This window comes from Aethalodelphis obliquidens, unplaced genomic scaffold (assembly GCF_003676395.1).
Source record: "Aethalodelphis obliquidens isolate GAN/ISIS:26980383/991018 unplaced genomic scaffold, ASM367639v1 scaffold62, whole genome shotgun sequence".
NCBI classification, from domain to species: domain Eukaryota; kingdom Metazoa; phylum Chordata; class Mammalia; order Artiodactyla; family Delphinidae; genus Aethalodelphis; species Aethalodelphis obliquidens.
In genome coordinates, this window is record NW_020838006.1 from 4,072,068 (window position 1) to 4,090,345 (window position 18,278).

The 18,278-nt window shown below is 40.4% G+C and overlaps 1 protein-coding gene across 1 annotated transcript in view; it reads left to right on the forward strand.

Annotated features, from left to right (window-relative positions):
• The first annotated feature begins 2,114 nt into the window (after positions 1–2,114).
• The window catches only part of STT3B (STT3 oligosaccharyltransferase complex catalytic subunit B), a 98,101-nt gene continuing 81,937 nt past the window's right edge, over positions 2,115–18,278 (forward strand). The window contains exon 1 of the mRNA XM_027088348.1: positions 2,115–2,931. Within this exon, the coding sequence (XP_026944149.1) occupies positions 2,621–2,931 (311 nt within the window). The 5' untranslated portion in view covers positions 2,115–2,620. The remainder of the gene's footprint in view (positions 2,932–18,278) is intronic.

Sequence of the window (18,278 nt, forward strand, 5' to 3'; positions counted from 1 at the left end):
ATGTATAACTGATTCACTTTGTTATAAAGCAGAAACTAACACACCATTGTGAAGCAATTATACTCCAATAAAGATGTTAAATGGGGGGGCAAAAAAAAGAATAACAGGAGTTTTCCCTGCTGCTTTTACCCTCGCGGCTACTCTGTATTTGCATATGTACCTTAACAAAATTTCAAAATATTTCCAGATAAGCGATCTAATTTGATATTAACAATTGACTCGAAGAGTAGAAAGGGTAACCCATGCAGGTGACTTGTCCAATGTTACACGGCTAGTAAGCAAAAAAGTGGGACCAGAACCAAGCTTTGTCACTTTTCAGACCAGGGCTCTGGCCATTAAACAACCAAAAAGGAAGCAAAAGAAGATAACGTGCAACTTAATAGGCAGTATCTACACAAAAGGCAATAAAATAGAGATATCCAAATAAAAATACAAAATAAGATTTATTTTAGGCTGATAGAACTTTGGTTCATGGAATACGGGCACAAGTTCTCTAAATGCTGGCATTTTAGCCTAGAAGGTTTGGGCTCTTACATAGAGCAAGTCACCTAGAATTCTGGTACAACAGGACTCAGTTAATATTCTATCATAATTCTCATTAAAATTTAGATGTTCAATAAATGTCGGCTATTAAATCATTAGTGGGAAAGTCTATTTCTGGAAACCTTTTCATCCTTTCCTTAATGAGACTATTTATTTATTTAATTTTGTAGGGAAATGAGAGAAAAGTTAATCATCTAGCAGGTTGAGTACGTAGCTGGGTCCAGTTGTTTCAAAGAGCAGCCGCTAACTAAGGCTACTTATTCATTTAGCTAACATTTTGAAAAGACCTACTATTTAAACACAACTTCTAGATGTGTTTACATTTTCTTTACTAAATTTTTTAATGACTTAATAATTGAGTGCCTTTATAATATTACGCGAATACACGCTTTTAAGTTCAGATGTTATTTACCTAACAAAATGGACAATTTTACGTAAATATTAATTTACATGAAAAGTTAATCAAGTATTTACGGAGTGTTGATCATACTGAAAGCTCCGTGCCTTTCTTGGGGCTTATATCAGAGCACTTCTAGTCTCCATATATTATATATATAAATTTTTATTGAAATAAAGTTGATTACTCCACTTATACTTAAACTCATTTTGCTTTGAGTTTAGTCTACCGGGTAGCACTTTCTTTTGGGGGGCAGGGGACTGGGTAAAGGGGGAGAAAGGTTTAAAAATACAAACTAGACGTGCAAAAATTCGTGTACAGGGATCTGCAGTTCGCTATCACCTAATGAAGAGAGGATTGGGTAACAGCTTAAAGTCCACAGAAAGTTTCACTCGTCTGATGGAATGTATGCAACTGTTAACAATTTCCTACATTTGCCCACATTTCCAGTGAACACACGTTATCTTTGCAATCAGGAGAATACAAGAAGCGAAAAAAGCCGGAGAAAGTCGCACTTCGCTTGTCCCACGGGTCCTTCCCGAGCTAGGGGCTTGTTTGCCGGCTCCGGCGAGTTCCCAGCGCCGGCAAACGTGCCCTCGCCCGGGACTTCGGAAGCAGGCCGTCTGGCGCAGCTCGCTGGGCTGGTCGTGGCGGGGCCGCTGGCTGGTGATTCGCTGCGCCAGGAGCGGGGAGCCCCAGGCGGCAGATCCCTACGCGCCAGACCCACGCGCGGGGCACTAGTACTGCGCGCCTGCGCGTCCGCGCGCCCGGTCACGTGATGGGCGCTCCGCGCAAAGCGGGTTAAAAGTCACGACCTCGGAGCGCCCGCGAGCGCCCGGCCAGTGGGCGCGGCGCTCCCTGCGTTCCCTAAACCGGTTCTAAAGGAGGCCGCCCGTCTGTCCTCGACCTCCTCCCGCCCCCTTGGCCCGGCTCAGCTCGAAGCAACGCGCGGAGTCGCCTAGCGCCCCTCCTGGCCGCCAATACAGGCGCGAGAAACTGCGTCTTTCAACTGACAATGAAGCAGTAACCGCGCAGCCAGGCCGCTCCGGGCGAACGAGCGCGAGGCGGGGAGGGGGAGGGGAGAACGGTTGGGCCAAGCCCCGCCCCAGCTCGCGCCCCCATTGGCCAGCACCGCGGTTCTGGGCCCGCCCCCTAACGGACCTGTCGCATTGTGACAGGCGTAGGGGCCAGTTCCTGTTGGGTCGGGGGCGGAGTTAGAGGTAGGCTGAGCTCCGCCCGGACTCCCCAGGACTCCTCCTCCTGCTCCTCACGGCGGGGCGGGCGGCGGGTGTGGGGGGAATGTCATTGCTGCTCCGAGTCGTGGTGCCGCCTCCGTCTGCTCCTGCTTTTTCTCTGGCGCCCTCGTCCCGTCGGCTTTCGCCGCTGCCGCAACTGCACTGGGAAGACGGATGGCTAGAGGGGCGCAGGGGCCATCCGAGTTGAGAGAGCGGCGGTCGCGGCCGCTGCTGAGGCGGAGACTCCCCGCCGCCGCCTCCACCCCCCGTCCCCCGGCCTCGCGGCGCTAAGGGCAGGCGCGCGCGGCTCTCTTCCCTCCTCCTCCTCTTTCTTCTTCCTCCTCCTCCTCCTCCTCCTCCTCCTCCTCCGGGTCCCCGCCCAGCACCCCTCGGACCAGGAGGCGGCGGCGGCGGCGCGGAGCAAGACCCGCCGCCGGGGCACAACATGGCGGAGCCCTCGGCCCCGGAGAGCAAGCACAAGTCGTCCCTCAACTCATCCCCGTGGAGCGGCCTCATGGCCCTGGGGAACAGCCGGCACGGCCACCACGGGCCCGGGGCCCAGTGCGCGCACAAGGCGGCGGGCGGCGCGGCACCGAAGCCGGCCCCCGCGGGGCTGTCCGGGGGGTTGTCGCAGCCGGCCGGCTGGCAGTCGCTGCTCTCCTTCACCATCCTCTTCCTGGCCTGGCTCGCTGGCTTCAGCTCGCGCCTCTTCGCCGTCATCCGCTTCGAAAGCATCATCCACGAGTTCGACCCGTGGTAAGTGCCCGCCGCCCCTCCCCCGCCGTGGGCCCGGGCCCGGGACCGGCGCCTCCCTCCCCCCCCCCCCCGCCCCGCGCTCTGCCCGGACCCGCCACTGGTCCCGAGCTCGGACGCGCCCCCGCCTGCAAGCGAAGTTTCCCCCGCGCCGCTCGAGGCGGGGCGTCGGGGCCCGAGCGGGACCTTGACTCGGGTCGGGCGAGTCTGCAGACTCCCAGGAGGGCGAACGCTTCTCTTCGTAGCCGCCTCGGCCCGCAGAGCCCGACCCGCCGCGCCGGGCGGCGGACTATCCGCCTCCCCGCCCGCGGCTCTCGCCTGCTCTCAGCTTCTCGCGCGCGTTTTCGGCCGGTTGGGATGGGCTCGCCCAGGGGGTGCCCTGTTGCAGTTGGAGGTGAGTCCAGATGTGCAGGAGTCTCGTCGGCGCAGCCTCGCGGTTGCACGCTTTTACCGTGTTTCTCTTGGCTCTCAGACGGGAAGGGAAAAAGCGAGGGAGTGAGGTGTTGGAGGAAAGGAAATAAGAACCCTAAAAGTGATCTGAAAGCTAGGGACGCTTATTTAATGTTAGATATTTTCAAGAGTGGCTTTTTTTTCAAGTCTTTAAGTGCACTCTGCACCTCACCGGTCCGCAATTATCTTGGGCTACTTTTTAGAGCAGGCTCATTACTCTGTGAGCCAAACTGTCACCCTCAGTATGTTATGCACAATATCCGAAAGCTTGCAGTAGTTCCTTCATTGGTCTTTGCAGGAAGGTTTGTGGATTAGAGAACAAACAGTACCATAGTGATGGGGAGCGCTGGATTGTAATACTGAAGTTTCACGTGGTATCAGGGACTGACCTGAATGTTTTAGGAAATTACCACATAAAGAGCAGTAGCTAATTTAGCTAACTTAATTCACTGGTCTGTGAATTATTTAGATAGGAAGAGTGCTTGCTTTTTTTTTTTCCAACTTGACCAACCTGGGTTAAGTTTTCTTTGTTTTTTGTTTTAGCCCTAGTCTATGCCTTTTAAACTGACTTAATTCATCTTCTTGACCCATCACCCTTGAGTTCATCTTACTTCCTTATAATTAGGCCCAACTAAACTTGAGGGTATTTGTCATTGGAAGTACAGAGAGAGAATCTTCTTGAGAGTTACTAAATATATGGATAATAAATATTTGGGGGAGTGAGTTACCCATATATTAAAATACCAATTGAAGTTCTGTTACAGATAGAAAAATTGGTAGTGCATCATCTGTTGAACACCAGAGGGGTCCACTTCTGGAGAATCCAGTTTAGGTAGACAGTTAACAGCTGTGACATGCTTCCATGAAACGTTTCCTTTCCATTTTAGAAGTTTGATTTTTTTAAAAAAAACAACTTCTGTGTTACTTGGAATCACAGAAGAAAATAAATTACTGTGACGCTTACGAACTAGACAGAGTTTTCTTAGTCTTAGCTTTGAAACACATAAGCAAATTAGATAAAAATGAAATTGAAACCAGAAAATGAAAACTGCTAATGTTTTGCTGAACATGTAAAAAGAGAAAGTTGTGTTTTTTCAGTTTACAAGAGCAGAAGTGCATGGTTGACCAAACATTACGGGTAACAAAAATTGTGAATAATATTTCTGGAGAGTATCATTTTTATAAACAGAAGGCTGCATAATGTTTAGTAGTAACATTGAGGCTTAAATTAAGGATTGCAGAAAAATTCACAACTGAATGATGAGATGATTGATATTTTTCCTAATTTTGAAGGAAGATTAGAAATCTGCATCAAGTGAGCCAAAGAGTTTCTACTAAAATTGAGTATTATAATCATGAAAAGTCTTATCGGATTGCTTCACAGATAAGTTTTTTTTTTTTTCAATATGGCAAAAACTTAAAAGTTGATTTCTTCTCTAGTTTCAAGAATATGCTTGGAGAGCATAACCCTTTTTTACTCACACAAAAATCTGTTTGCATCTTTCTGTGCATAAAACACATTTCAGAAACATCCTTTAGTAGAACGAATGACATTCTACATTCGAATTTTAATTCATATACTGTAAAGGTATATAAACCTCTTCAGTCTTAAAGACCTACTTAATGTAGGTTTTCGGCTTGTGTTTATGTTCATAATGTTAGGTAATTCTGATTAGTAGTAAATAGCCTTTTATAAAAAGGAATTGTCCCTATCCTTTATTGTGAATGGAGATTGGCCAGTATAAATCTAATGTCTTAAGTATAATTCAGGTGACTTAATGAGAGAATTTTCAGTCAAAAAAAAAAATCCCGTATTTGCTCACTTATGTTTTTCTTTTCATGTCTTTCAAAGATCTCAGTTAGGCATCTTATTTTTATAATCCATTCCTGTTGAAAAATTTGAATTTTAAAAGTGGTTTTCCTTCAAAGCTACTAATAGTACCAGCACTTTGATTCTACAAGCATTCTAGTGTTATACTATCTTGGGAGTCTCTCAGATTACTGTTTTAACATGTAGTAGTAACATGAACCTTTAATAATGTTTAAATGTTCCTCTCAGGTTGTGTATCCACAAACCAATTTATTCTGGCTTTCCCTGATCCCTTTTTCTCATGTCTCTGTACTGGATTCACTTCTGAAATCTTTTTAGTGAAAAGTTTACTTTCTCTGTTTGATTGTGAGTTATTTCTGTAAATTTTAACATTAGTACTTAAATTGCGTAAGACTCTAGTTAGCTGCCAAAGGTGACTCATTGTCACAAAGTTATACTTGTTTTTTAAGTTTGTCATTCACGTTATTTTATAAATCTTACCAGTTGTTATAAGGGTTGGTATGTGATGTTCAATAGTATTTATTGAATTTTAAAGTACACTGCACTTTTTTAGAACTTCGTCGCATTTTTGGTAATGATCTCCACCACTTCACTTTAGTAATTTCCTCCCTTATCAGTTGACTTGATCAGACATGAGGACACAGTTTGAGAATTTGTTGTCTGTACTTGGCAAACATTTGGTTGACCAACTAGTTTAACAGCACCTAATTTTATCTTCTTTTTATCTGGAGCAGAATGTAGTTCCTACTTATTTTTGTTGTAACTATTAATGCTTTCATATTAACCAGGTGCTTTTCCCATAACCATTATCTTGTTAAATTGTGGTAGCTTTTCCCACAGAGACGATGGAAAAGCTCCCTATAAAAGAGTTGCATTTTTCCCTGCCTGCACAGGTTGTAGGGGGTTCTCCTTGGAGCCCTAGAAGGAGACTTCTCTGAGCTTTGAGTTCTGGCTGCAGTTAGCTGTAAAAGGGCAGCAGATGCCTTTTTGCAGGGCAGAAAGCTGCAATTTAGAATTGAAAATTGGGATGCATTTTTTCATAGAAACTATGGTATAAATAGGTTAATTAGTACAAACATGTTTTCAAAGGAGTGATAAACCTTTGGAACATAAGCTGTTTGTAAGTTGGGGACTACTTCCTGTACTTTGAGGTCTCCATGTTTTTCTTCACTTTGCAGATGACAAAAAGAGGCTATTGACCTCAGTTCTGAAGAAGAGAAAATGGGTAACAAAACAAATTTTAGATCAGAAACATCCCTAAATCTTAAAAAGGCACTTTATGGAATCATTAGCAACAGCAGTCCAAATGCACTTCAGAATAGGTACAGTAAGTCCCTACATACGAACCTTCAAGTTGGGAACTTTCAAAGATGGGAACGTGCCACTGTATGCCAGCTGTTGTACAGTACTACTGTACTTTTCAAGGTACTGTACTGTAAGATTAAAAATGTTTTATTTATTTTTTGTGTTTGTTTTTTATGTATTATTTGTGTGAAAAGTATTATAAACATATTACAGTACAGTACTATGTAGCTGATTGTGTTAGCTGGGTACCTAGGCTAACTTTGTTGGACTTAGGAACAAATTAGACTTACTTACGTGCTCTTGGAGGAACGAACTTGTTCGTTCATATGTAGGGGACTTATTGTATACTGTCACTGATTTCATTGTAATTTAAAACTTTTCTAGCCTTGAGCTCTTGAGATCATTCTATGTTGTAGGAACACTCAGGGAGGAGGTGAAAGGAGTGCCTTGAGCTGCTGGGTTGGATGATGGGATTGGACCTCATCCCATTGGGTGAGTGTGGTGGCTCCTATAGGTAGTAGTCCTGGGTTTCCTGAGGCATGTCCTGGGGGAGTTAGGCTCTGTCAGCAACCACTTTGGAACTTTTTCTTGCTTTAGAGTATTCATACGTTGAGGGCTAACTTGAATAATACTGCACATGACATACTGCCATGAGTAGTTTGCATAAAGACAACATTGGTCGTAGAAACTTAGAATAAGGATTGCATTATAGGCTCTGACACAGTTATTATGAATATGAGGAAACTTACTAGTCTGCCTATGATCTGTCTCTGATTTTTATGCTCTCAATAAGTTTTGGGTGCTTTGGGGTATGAGAGAAAATGTTAAAAGTTCTCTTCATCGTGATATCTTATTAATCAGTGCATATGTGCTCTCAGAAATACCGGAAAGATTAATATTATCCAGTGACTGAATCATATTTTTTTCCTCAATTTGTTTACTTTGCAAACTTAGTGCTATTAGAGAAAGACAATATTGCAGTTAACTTCAATTATAAAGCACCCTACAATTCAGTAGACCTGTATAATGCTAATTGTTATGAAAATTTTCAAGCATACAAAAAAGTTGAAAGATTTTTACAATGAACACTCATACTGAACATGTAGATTCTACGGTTAGTATTTACTTTATTTGCTTTATCGTATCTTTTTATCTGTCCATTACTGTTTTTAAATCTTACTTGTAGGATACCGATAGTGTACTGTAATGTAATGAATGTTATCTTTGTTCCTCAACTCCATGATAAAGAGGAGCTCTTATTTCTGGGTAGCACTTATTTTCTATAATACTTGAATATAATGAGTATAAATACTGTTTATTTATAATGAGTATAAATACTGTTTATTTATAATGAGTATAAATACTGTTTATATATCGTCTTTGATTGGAGTGCAGGTTAGAACCAGATTCAATCATCCTAGGTTTTGGTTAGTAACTTACCTAACCTACATCATAAGTCATTGCATTAGCCCAAGTCTGTTAAATGACTGTTGAATCTGGTGTCTCAGGAGAAACTCTGAAGTTATTAGAAAGATATTGATGTTGGTTTTATTAGATTTAGTTTATGTGGAACTCCTAAACTTTTGAATTATTAGAAGCCTTTTATTGGTCAGCCTGTTGCTTACTATGATGAGTCTTATGCTCTTTCTTTGCCATGTTTTATCCACATGGAATGCTTAATGGAGTTTTCGGGGGTTTTTTCTTTTTTTTGCGGTACGCGGGCCTCTCACTGTTGTGGCCTCTCCCGTTGCGGAGCACAGGCTCCGGACGCATAGGCTCAGCGGCCATGGCTCACGGGCGCAGCTGCTCTGCGGCATGTGGGATCTTCCCTGACCGGGGCACGAACCCGTGTCCCCTGCATTGGCAGGCGGACTCTCAACCACTGCGCCACCCGGGAAGCCCTGCTTAATGGAGTTTTATGTATGATTGCAAAAGTGGCTTCTGTCAGTCCCTACAATAAATAGGAAGATAGGAAAACATTTCAAATAATGTAGGACCCACAACTATACTATATGGGCAAATTAATACTGTTGAAAGGGAAAAAATGTAAATGGTTAACCTGCTACTCCATCTTCACTCCTTTATTTGCTTTACCTTATTCGGGTGGACATTTTTTGTTTTTAAACCTCTTACTCTTTTCTGAGAAGGTTTCTGTGTCCTTACTTTACCTTTTTCTTACATGAATAATTTCCAGGGATTTAGAAATTGATAGAAAGTGTCAATACCATAAGATTAAAAAAAAATGGTTGTTAGGTCAGGGTTGGAAGAAATAGGAGCAACTGCTCGAGGCTCTCATGTTTTAGTATTGATAAATGTACGTTAACTGGCATTTGTAGACATTCCAGGAAACCTAACTACTATTTGGAGCTTTATTTCTTTGGAAAAGTGCTTTCATAGTTTTAAATGAAAGACATTTAAACATATTTTCGAGTATAACCTGTATGTAAGTTGGTGTCTTTATGTTGGAGAAGTTTGTACTATTTTTAGGAAAACAAATTTCTAGAAAATTGTGACTGGTACTTGACCATATCATCTGTGACTTTTTTTCTTTCTTTGGAACTTAGTGTTGCAGGGTAACTTTAACATGTGTTCTAAATAGTGGTAGATACTTAGTTTTTTACCTTGTCTTATAACTTGATTTTAGATCCTAGAATTGAAGAGATCAGGTAACATCTTTTATTTCTGTAGATAAAAAATATTTCAATTCAGTATTCCTCTCAAGGATTGAATAATACAGGTCCACCTGTTCTCCAAAATCTTATGTCTCCGCCTGTTCTACAAAATCTATGTCCTTTTTATTGCATTCTCTGCCTCCAAGGCAGGCTTAAATGAACGTGTCCTCCATTTAATTTAATGTTTTTTAATCAGCGGCCCTGATTTAAGTCTTAACACATTGACCTATCAAAATGCCCTGGGCACAGTCCCTGCTCAAGCTAACCACACTCATTAGTTGGATGATGGCTAATTACTTTGTTTGTTTTGATGTAGGGAAGAGAGAAGAGTTGATGGTGGCTTAAAGTTGTTATACCTGAATGACTAGGGAATTTTCAGAGACGGGCTTTTAAGGGAATAGCTGAATGAGAGGGAAAGATGATTGAATCCAACTGAATGTTGTTTTCATTTACATTTGTCCGTAAAAAGTTCAGAGTAATGAGGTTGGAAATATTAAGCCATTTGAGTTAGAGAATTATGGGGTGGAAGTTAAACTTTTGGAGTAGACTCAGAATTCTATAGAGTAAAGGACTTTTAGAGTATATGTTGGTTGGATTGGCTTGTTTTCTGGGTGAAGAAGCTGATTGCCAGAGTGGTAAAGTACTTTTTCTAAGGTGGTGCAGTTGCGGCTTGGCTAGATTCTTTTCTGTTTTCTTTGCACCTGTGTTTGCATTAGAGGAAGTTTTTGAGAAGTTGTTTGAAAATTGTTACTTCAGAAGATGAGGGGAAGTTAGTGTCTACCATTCACTTTATTTATTTTTTTAGAGATAACTTTATTTAAAAAGTATTTATTTATTTGGCTGCATCAGGTCTTAGGTCATCAAATCCGTGGCGTGTGGGATCTTTGGTTGTGGCATGCGAACTCTTAGTTGTCATGTGGGATCTAGTTCCCTGACCAGGGATCGAACCCAGGCACCCTGCATTGGGAGCGAGGAGTATTAGCCAATGGACCACCAGGGAAGTCCCTACCGTTCACTTTATTCTTTTTTTTTTTTTTTTTTGCGGTACATGGGCCTCTCTCTGTTGTGGCCTCTCCCGTTGCGGAGCACAGGCTCCAGATGCGCAGGCTCAGCGGCCATGGCTCACGGGCCCAGCTGCTCTGTGGCATGTGGGATCTTCCCGGACCGGGGCACGAACCCGTGTCCCCTGCATCGGCAGGCGGACTCTCAACCACTGCGCCACCAGGGAAGCCCCCTACCGTTCACTTTAAATTGACAGTGTGGGAGATGTTGGCAATTCAAGTTTAGTCATGGAAACAGCTTTTGTGTGAAGTTTGGCTTCTTTAGAACTAGTGATTTTAAAAACTGCATCAGTTATCTGTAATTTCCATAACTTAATAATTTCCATAGTTTAAATTTTCAAACTTTTATTTTTTGACCTTTTTTTCCTTCATTCTTAATTTTTCTTCATTCTTATCCCAAGGGAAATACTAATGCATAAAAACATAAAGAAATTTTGTTTCTCTTAGTAAAGTATTAGCGATTTGCTGATAACCAAGTTGGTAATGTTTCTTTTGGGGTTTCCTTTTAATATCTTTTTCATGCCTTAAAGGTTTATTAGCTATCCTCAGGTAAAGATTTTTCTTCATACTATGAGTGTTCTGTTCTTTAATATTATCTAGCAAACTCTCCAACCTGCAAATGACTTCAAGTGAATTTGATTTTTAAACTTAAATTATTGGACTTCTCTTTCTATAGATAGATGGATAGATAATATTACAGCACATACTGTTTTCTGTACTATTTAAAAAATTAAAATATATTCATTCATAATTAATTTCTAAAGTGCCAGTATATGCGCAGCTGAAATTATTGTTTGTTGCTGGCCAGATGGGTGGAGTTGGTGAAAAGAATCATGCTTGGAAACTCACTTGTGACCATAATGCTTTTTTTTTTTTTTATTGAGGTAGAGTCGACATATAACATTAGTTTCAGATATACAACATAATGACTTAATATTTGTATACATTTTGAAATGATCACCGGGGTAAGTCTAGTTAACATCTGTCACCTTAACATAGTTACCCCCAATTTTTTTTTCTTGTGATGAGAACTTTTTAGATCTACTCTCTTAGCAGTTCATTCTTATTCTTATAACACCCGTAACTCCTGTAAAGAAAAATACACCCTATTTAAGAAGTTTTTATTGTTAAACTAAATTATACGATCTTACTTGTGTAATCCACAGGAAAAATAATGGAATACAGAGTTATTGGAAGGTAGCACTCTTGTAGTTTTTGAGTTATTCTTTGAAAATGTCTTAAATATTTACATAAATGAGAAAAGAAATGTATTCAACAGAGGCTTTTTATTATCAGTGAGAAGATGTTCAGTTTCAGCCTTTAAAAATTTTTTTCACTTATGGTGAAATATAACACATTCTGAAAAGTATTTAAACCTAATATACAGTGTAATTATAAAATAAACACCCATGTGACCATCACTCATGTAATCAAGAAAATTGCCATGACCTCAGAATTCTTGGTGTGTGCTTTCTCAATCCATCCCCTTCCACGCCACACACTTTACAATAATTACATTCTTGCTTTTTCCCCTAGGTGGTATAATTCTGAGTGCATTCCTAAGTAATATAATTTAGTTTTACCTATTTAAAAACTTTAGAAAAACGCACTTGTGACTTTTGTGTCTTGCTTTTTTTGCTCATCATTGTTTTTAAGATTCATCTTCACTGATCAAGGGTTGTTGAGTGTATGTGGATAATAAGGTTTAGCAATAATTTCATTAACCAGGCTTCTCACTCACCGAGGAGGTTGCCTGCTCTTTTGCAGCAGGAAGGAAGTATCTGTTAGAAAGAGAAGGCATCCTTGTCTTCACTTGAGATAAAAAGATTGTCTCATGGTTGAACACTGAGCTCTAGTCAACCTTGTCTCTAGATAACCTTGACAAGTTTTTTAAAGGTACTAACTGGCCAGAGAGATGTAATCTTTCAACAGACACAGACTGCAAAGAAGAGGGTTGTTGGGGGGAGGAGACATCACTTTCAAGAGCCAAATGATAATCAAGTAATCATAAATGCAAAATTACTGGATTTTAAACTGAAGCTTTTACCAACTGTTGTTCGTTTTAAAGAATATATATTAAAATTTATGTAAGGAAAAGAGTTGTTGTAGTTAGTTCTTGAAAGAAAGAAGGAAAGAGAATGTTGAAAGGGGATCTGAACTATAGGAATTTAGGAAAACCCTAAGACTGGACTGTTTAATGTATTGGTATTTTTGTAGAGGATTGTTGACCCTGGGTTGTGTGTGATTTTGTTTGTGTTGATATCATGGGCTCCTGAATAGCTTTCGTTTCTCTGAATGTTGTTTTTCCGGTTGCTTTCTTCCAATCTTCCTTGGCCACCACTTCTGTTCTTTTCCCATATTGTTACCGACCTGGGTTCTTCAATCAGTAGAAATTGATACAAGGCCTCTTTAATCAGTAGATACGGGTTCAAGGCCAGACCCAGATGAGGAATTCAGGCAAGACTTTACTGGGACTTGTGCTGCAGCAGGAGGGAGCAAAAATAAGTAACGGGATCCCTTGCTTGCTCCCTGAGTGGGAGCTTGCTCCTTCTTGCTCCCCGAGCTGGTCCCTTTGGGGTGACGGTAGGGGTGATTGGTGGGTCGGGCCAGAGGGGTGGCTTAGGGGGTCTTCCTACCCCCTTGGTGATGCTGTGTGCAGGGATCATTCGCAGTACCTGATTTTGGTCCTGGCACCTCAGAAAGGGCAGTTGGGTTTTGGCTGTTTTGTATCATGTTGTTCATAATTGGCCCCAACTGAGTATGCACACGTTATTTTTAGTCCTTTTCAGTTTCTTTGTATTCTGTTGCTCCAGGAGATGTTTGTCCAGGTGCAAGCACTGCAGTAAAGGGTCCCAGGTCCCAGCCTGTCTCAATATCTTTATCTCTATTGATTTAGTAGTTGTCTTAGTCTTCAGGAAGAATAGGAGAGGTATGATAGTAGTAGGATCCTTTCAGAAACTGTCTTGAGGGGATAAAAAGTTGTATTCAAAGAATGGTAAAAGGTCATTGATCTTTAGGTAGGAACTTAGAATCTATTAGGATATGAGAATTCGTCATTATATATTAGCAAGTGATTTAAAGATACTATTGGAAACGTGATTCCAGCTTATGAGCTTTTAATTAGAAAGCAGTTCTTAAGTGAAATAAACATGAATGCTTCTAATGCATTTCTATCTATTGGTCAGAATGATTTTGATGAAATTGGTTGGTATTTTTCTGCTGTGCATTACTATGGAACCCATGCTACTTGAATGGATAACCGTTGATTTCGTTTGTGAACAAATAAAAGACTGTATGGTTAATTCATTATTAGTTGAAGAAGAATTTAAATCTAGGACTGTCTTTCTTCAAACTTCCAATGTAGTCAATCAATATTTCTAAAGAATTCAAACTTAAAATTTAAATCAAGTATCATAAGGAAGATATACTTATTACGCTTTCTCCCCCAAATCCACATGCCAGAGAGAAACTTTGAATTAGGCTCTGTTTGGATAATGGTCCAACTTAATGATTTAAGCTATTTTAACACCGCTAGTATTCCTCTTGTGTGACTTCTTCAGGGAAGTAGGGATATTTTTCTGAAATGTATTAACTATTAGGAAACATGCCCAGCATACTTCTTTCAGAAATAACAATCCAGTATAGCTTATCTGCTTTACGTGAAGTATAGGTACAAGTTTTACTAATCCCAGTATAAAGTAGACTTACTTCAGTTAAATTTTATGACTGTTCATTTAACTAAATAGGCCAGAGCCATTTTGAAGATTTTAACATGTGTAATGTAAAAACACTCAAGGAGACTAAGTTATTATTCGTTCTTTGCCTAAATTGGCGTTCTTTGCCTAAATTGGCGAGATACTGTTGTGGTGATATGGTGCTCATTTCCCCCTCTAATGAATGATAATAACAACAATTTATTGTTACTGTTACTATAGAAAGACAAACGGAAGATCCTTAAGAAAATTTTCTTCCCAGAATAACTACATTATATTGGGAACTTAGTGAGTGTTCAATTTATATTAACATGGATCCTTTATCCTTAATGATAACCACATTTTATGTTTTGGTGATGATAGTAATAGTACAGGAAGTGCTTATCGTGTAATACCTTGATAAACCTTGGACTTGACTGTGCTGTCAGGAAAATCATATGTGTAGTTGGGATGTTGTGATTTTTAATAGGAAGTACATATTTGGTCTAAATCCCCCTTGGAGTTTCCTAAATGTTGAGAGCTTTAAAGGTGTCTTTTGTTATGTTAATGAGTGACTTTTGGAAAGCCCCTGGGTCACCTAAGGATGGGAGATGGTTGCCAGTGGAGCCAACCCCAGTTAGAGGGTTGGAGATTTCAGTCCCACCCCCTGACCTCTGGGGAGGGGAGAGGAGCTGGAGGTGATTTAATCACTGGAATCACCAGTGGCTAATAATTTAATCAATCATGACTATGTAATGGAGTCTCCATAAAAACCAAAAGGATCAGAGTTTGGAGAGCTTCTTGGTTGGTGAGCATGTGGAGGCTGAGAGAGAGTGGTGGGTTCGGAGAGGGCATGGAAGCTTCGCACCCCTTCCCACATACCATCTCTTCCATCTGGCTGTTCCTGAGTTCTACCCTTTTATAATAAACCGGTGATGTACTTAACAAAATATTTCTTTGAATTTTGTGAGCTAGTATATTAATCCAACCCAAGGGGTTCTTGGACCTCCCATCTGTAGCCAGTTGGTTAGAAGCACAGGTGACAACGTGAACTTCTGATTGGCATCTGAAGTTGATGGGGTGCACAGTCTTGCAGGACTGAGCCCTTAACCTGTGGAATCTGATGCTCTCTCCAGGTAGATAGTGTCAGTTGAATTGTAGAACATGCAGATGGTGTCAGAGAATTGCTTGGTGGTGTTGAAAAACACCACCCACCCCCAGCCCCTACACACACACTGGAATTGCTATGGTGAACGTCTTATAGTGAACATCAAAATCTTGCTCTCAATAAAAGTGTCATTTTAATCTTAAGAAGGAAAGAGTTGAAGAAAGGAGGTGATAATGCTTATAGAAGTAGTTTATGTGAGCATCAGTGATTGCCATCAGCAATTGAGAGATGGCTAGTTGGATAGATGGATACCTTAGGAAGAACTTTAAGGGAGGGAGATTTTAGTTACAGAAGTATTTCTTCCAAATACAAACAACTCTTGAGTAAAAGCTCTGTCTCAAGTTTTAACTCACTAGTTAAGGAACATTGAATAAGAAAAGACAGACAAGTTAATATCCAATAACTATATGAATGATAAAAGTTCCAGTGTTGTTTTGAGATGATAAATGAAAAAAGATATCAGCAACCAAAGTAAAATTCACAAGCTGGTGTTTTGTTTGAACATGAGAAATAATATCTTGATGTGGAAGAATAGAAATGATCATTGTATACACAGGCACTAGTTAGAATATACTAAATCATACAAATGATGAGTTTGGGTGGGATTAGATTAATGATCCATTTAGTTTCTTGGCTCTTAACTTTATGATAATAGGTAATTTATATGGAAATTAAGCAACATTTTAGGAAGCCATCCCAGCTCTGATCTCATTTAAACTTTACCATAAGAGGTTAAAGGATACTAAATAAAAATACTCACTAGGGATGAAATAAGTTGCTTGTCTCCATTAAAGTGTCTGCAGTGGAAATAGTTTTGTCTATGTCTAGTCATTGGGAGGATCATTGAATATTGTAGATCTTAAGAGTTAAGTAAACGAAGATATATATTTATCTTCTTTTACTATGGATTGAGCTCTAACAAAATGACTAATCAGCTCTTTAATTATACTATTATTCCATGTAATAATAGCAGCATTCCTGTGAGTCCTAAACCTGATGTGCTGTAATGATCTCACAAGATGTTTTTGCTTAAAAATGTTATTTTTAGCCTTCATCCATTAGTGTGCCTTTAAAAAAAATCTGTTATAGTGAGTAGGGTTTGTTGAATAAATTGACAATTAAACTATTGAATATGTTAAATTTAAAAATTTAATAAACTTGCTTCATGGAAGTTTAATTTCAATCTTAATATTTTTATTCTAGTTAGCGAAAGAAGACTTTTGTTTTAATATGCTAAGCAGCTTTCTGACACTTGAAAGAACAGGATAATGAAACAATGTACAGCAGATTAACTGTAATCTTAAAACTGTAAAAGGACTTCCCTGGTGGTGCAGTGGTTAAGAATCTGCCTGCCAGTGCAGGGGACACAGGTTCGATCCCTGGTCCGGGAAGATCCCACGTGCTGTGGAGCAACTAAGCCCATGTGCCACAACTACTGAGGCCTGTGTGCCTAGAGGCCATGCTCCTCTACAAGAGAAGCCACTTCAATGAGAAGCCTGTGCACCACAACGAAGAGCTGCCCCCACTCACAGCAACTAGAGAAAGCCCGCGCTCAGCAACAAAGACCCAATGCAGCCAAAAATAAATAAATAAATAAATTAATTAAAAAAAACAACTGTGTAAAGCCCAGTCATTTGTTCAAAGTAGAAAAATGAACTTGAGGCGCAACTAAAATCTTTTTAAATATAAGGATTTTTTTTTTTTTTTTTTTTTTTTTTTGCGGCACGCGGGCCTCTCACTGCTGTAGCCTCTCCCATTGCGGAGCACAGGCTCCGGACGCACAGGCTCAGCGGCCATGGCTCACGGGCCCAGCCGCTCCGCGGCATGCGGGATCTTCCCAGACCGAGGCACGAACCCGTGTCCCCTGCATTGGCAGGCGGACTCTCAACCACTGCGCCACCAGGGAAGCCCAAGGATATTTTTTGAAGGTTGTTAAAAATGAGTCAGTCACTTCATTAGAAAGGGAGATCTTTTCTAAGATACTTTATTTTGGTTGTTAAAATAATTTACTGCATTTAAATGAAGTATCTGATATAAACAATTTAAAACAACAACAAAAAAAGATTTTCCTTCTGAAATAATCATTTAGACTTTTAAAAAGTGTGTAATAAGTTTTGGATGTCATAATTGTGTGATATGAATTGGCCACAATATTATAAATAAAATTTTTGTAAATCAAACTATATTGAGAATGCAACTTGCATATAAAAGAATGTATCAATATATACCCATATATGTAATTATGAACATAATGATAAACACCTGTGAAACCCTTACCTAACTATAGAAATAAAACATTATCAATTTCACATCTGTTCATGTTCCTTCTCTAGCCTATCCTCCTGGTTTTCCTCTTAGCACTAGGAAACAATCATCCTGAGTTCTATTTAACATTTCCTTTGGGGAAAAAAAAAAAAAAACAGTTCATGTATGTATTTCTAGACAGTATATTCCTAAGTTTTGCTTTGTTTGGAGCTTTAAAAAATAGTATCCTACATATAAGCTTCTCTGACTTGCATTTTTACATTTTCTAGTTGATTAACATTTGGGTTTCCTGTTTTTTGTTTTTATGAATAAATAATGCTACTGTGAACATTAAAAACTATATATTCTGATGCATATGTGTACATGTTTGCTAGGGTACATACCTGGGGGGGGGCGCGCTGCTAGGACTGCCCTCACAGCATGGTGGCTGGGTTCTAAGAAAGAGTGGCCCGAGAGAGGAAGTTGCCAGGCCAATCTCTGAGTCAAGGGAGAAGATGCATATACCAGTAGGGACAATTGTTTCGGGCCATCTTAGGACACTGGCTACCACAGTGTATTTATCATTTTTATCTCCTCTTCTGTAAAATATCTGTTATGCCTTTGGTCCGTTTTTTTACTGGGTTGTTTTGTATTTTGGTGTGTGAGGGGGAGGTGATACTAAGTCTAGGTTAAAATTGTTGCAAATCTTGCTGCATTTTGTGGCTTATTGGTCCTTAAGCAGTCCTGTGAGATAGATATTTTATTACCCCCATTTTACAGATGAGAAGAGTCAGTACTGCTTAGTGTGTTAAGAAAGTAGGCCTTGAAGTCAGCCAGCCTCGGGATATTTTTGGTATAAAGAATAGCATATGCGGGCTTCCCTGGTGGCGCAGTGGTTGAGGGTCCGCCTGCCGATGCAGGGGACAC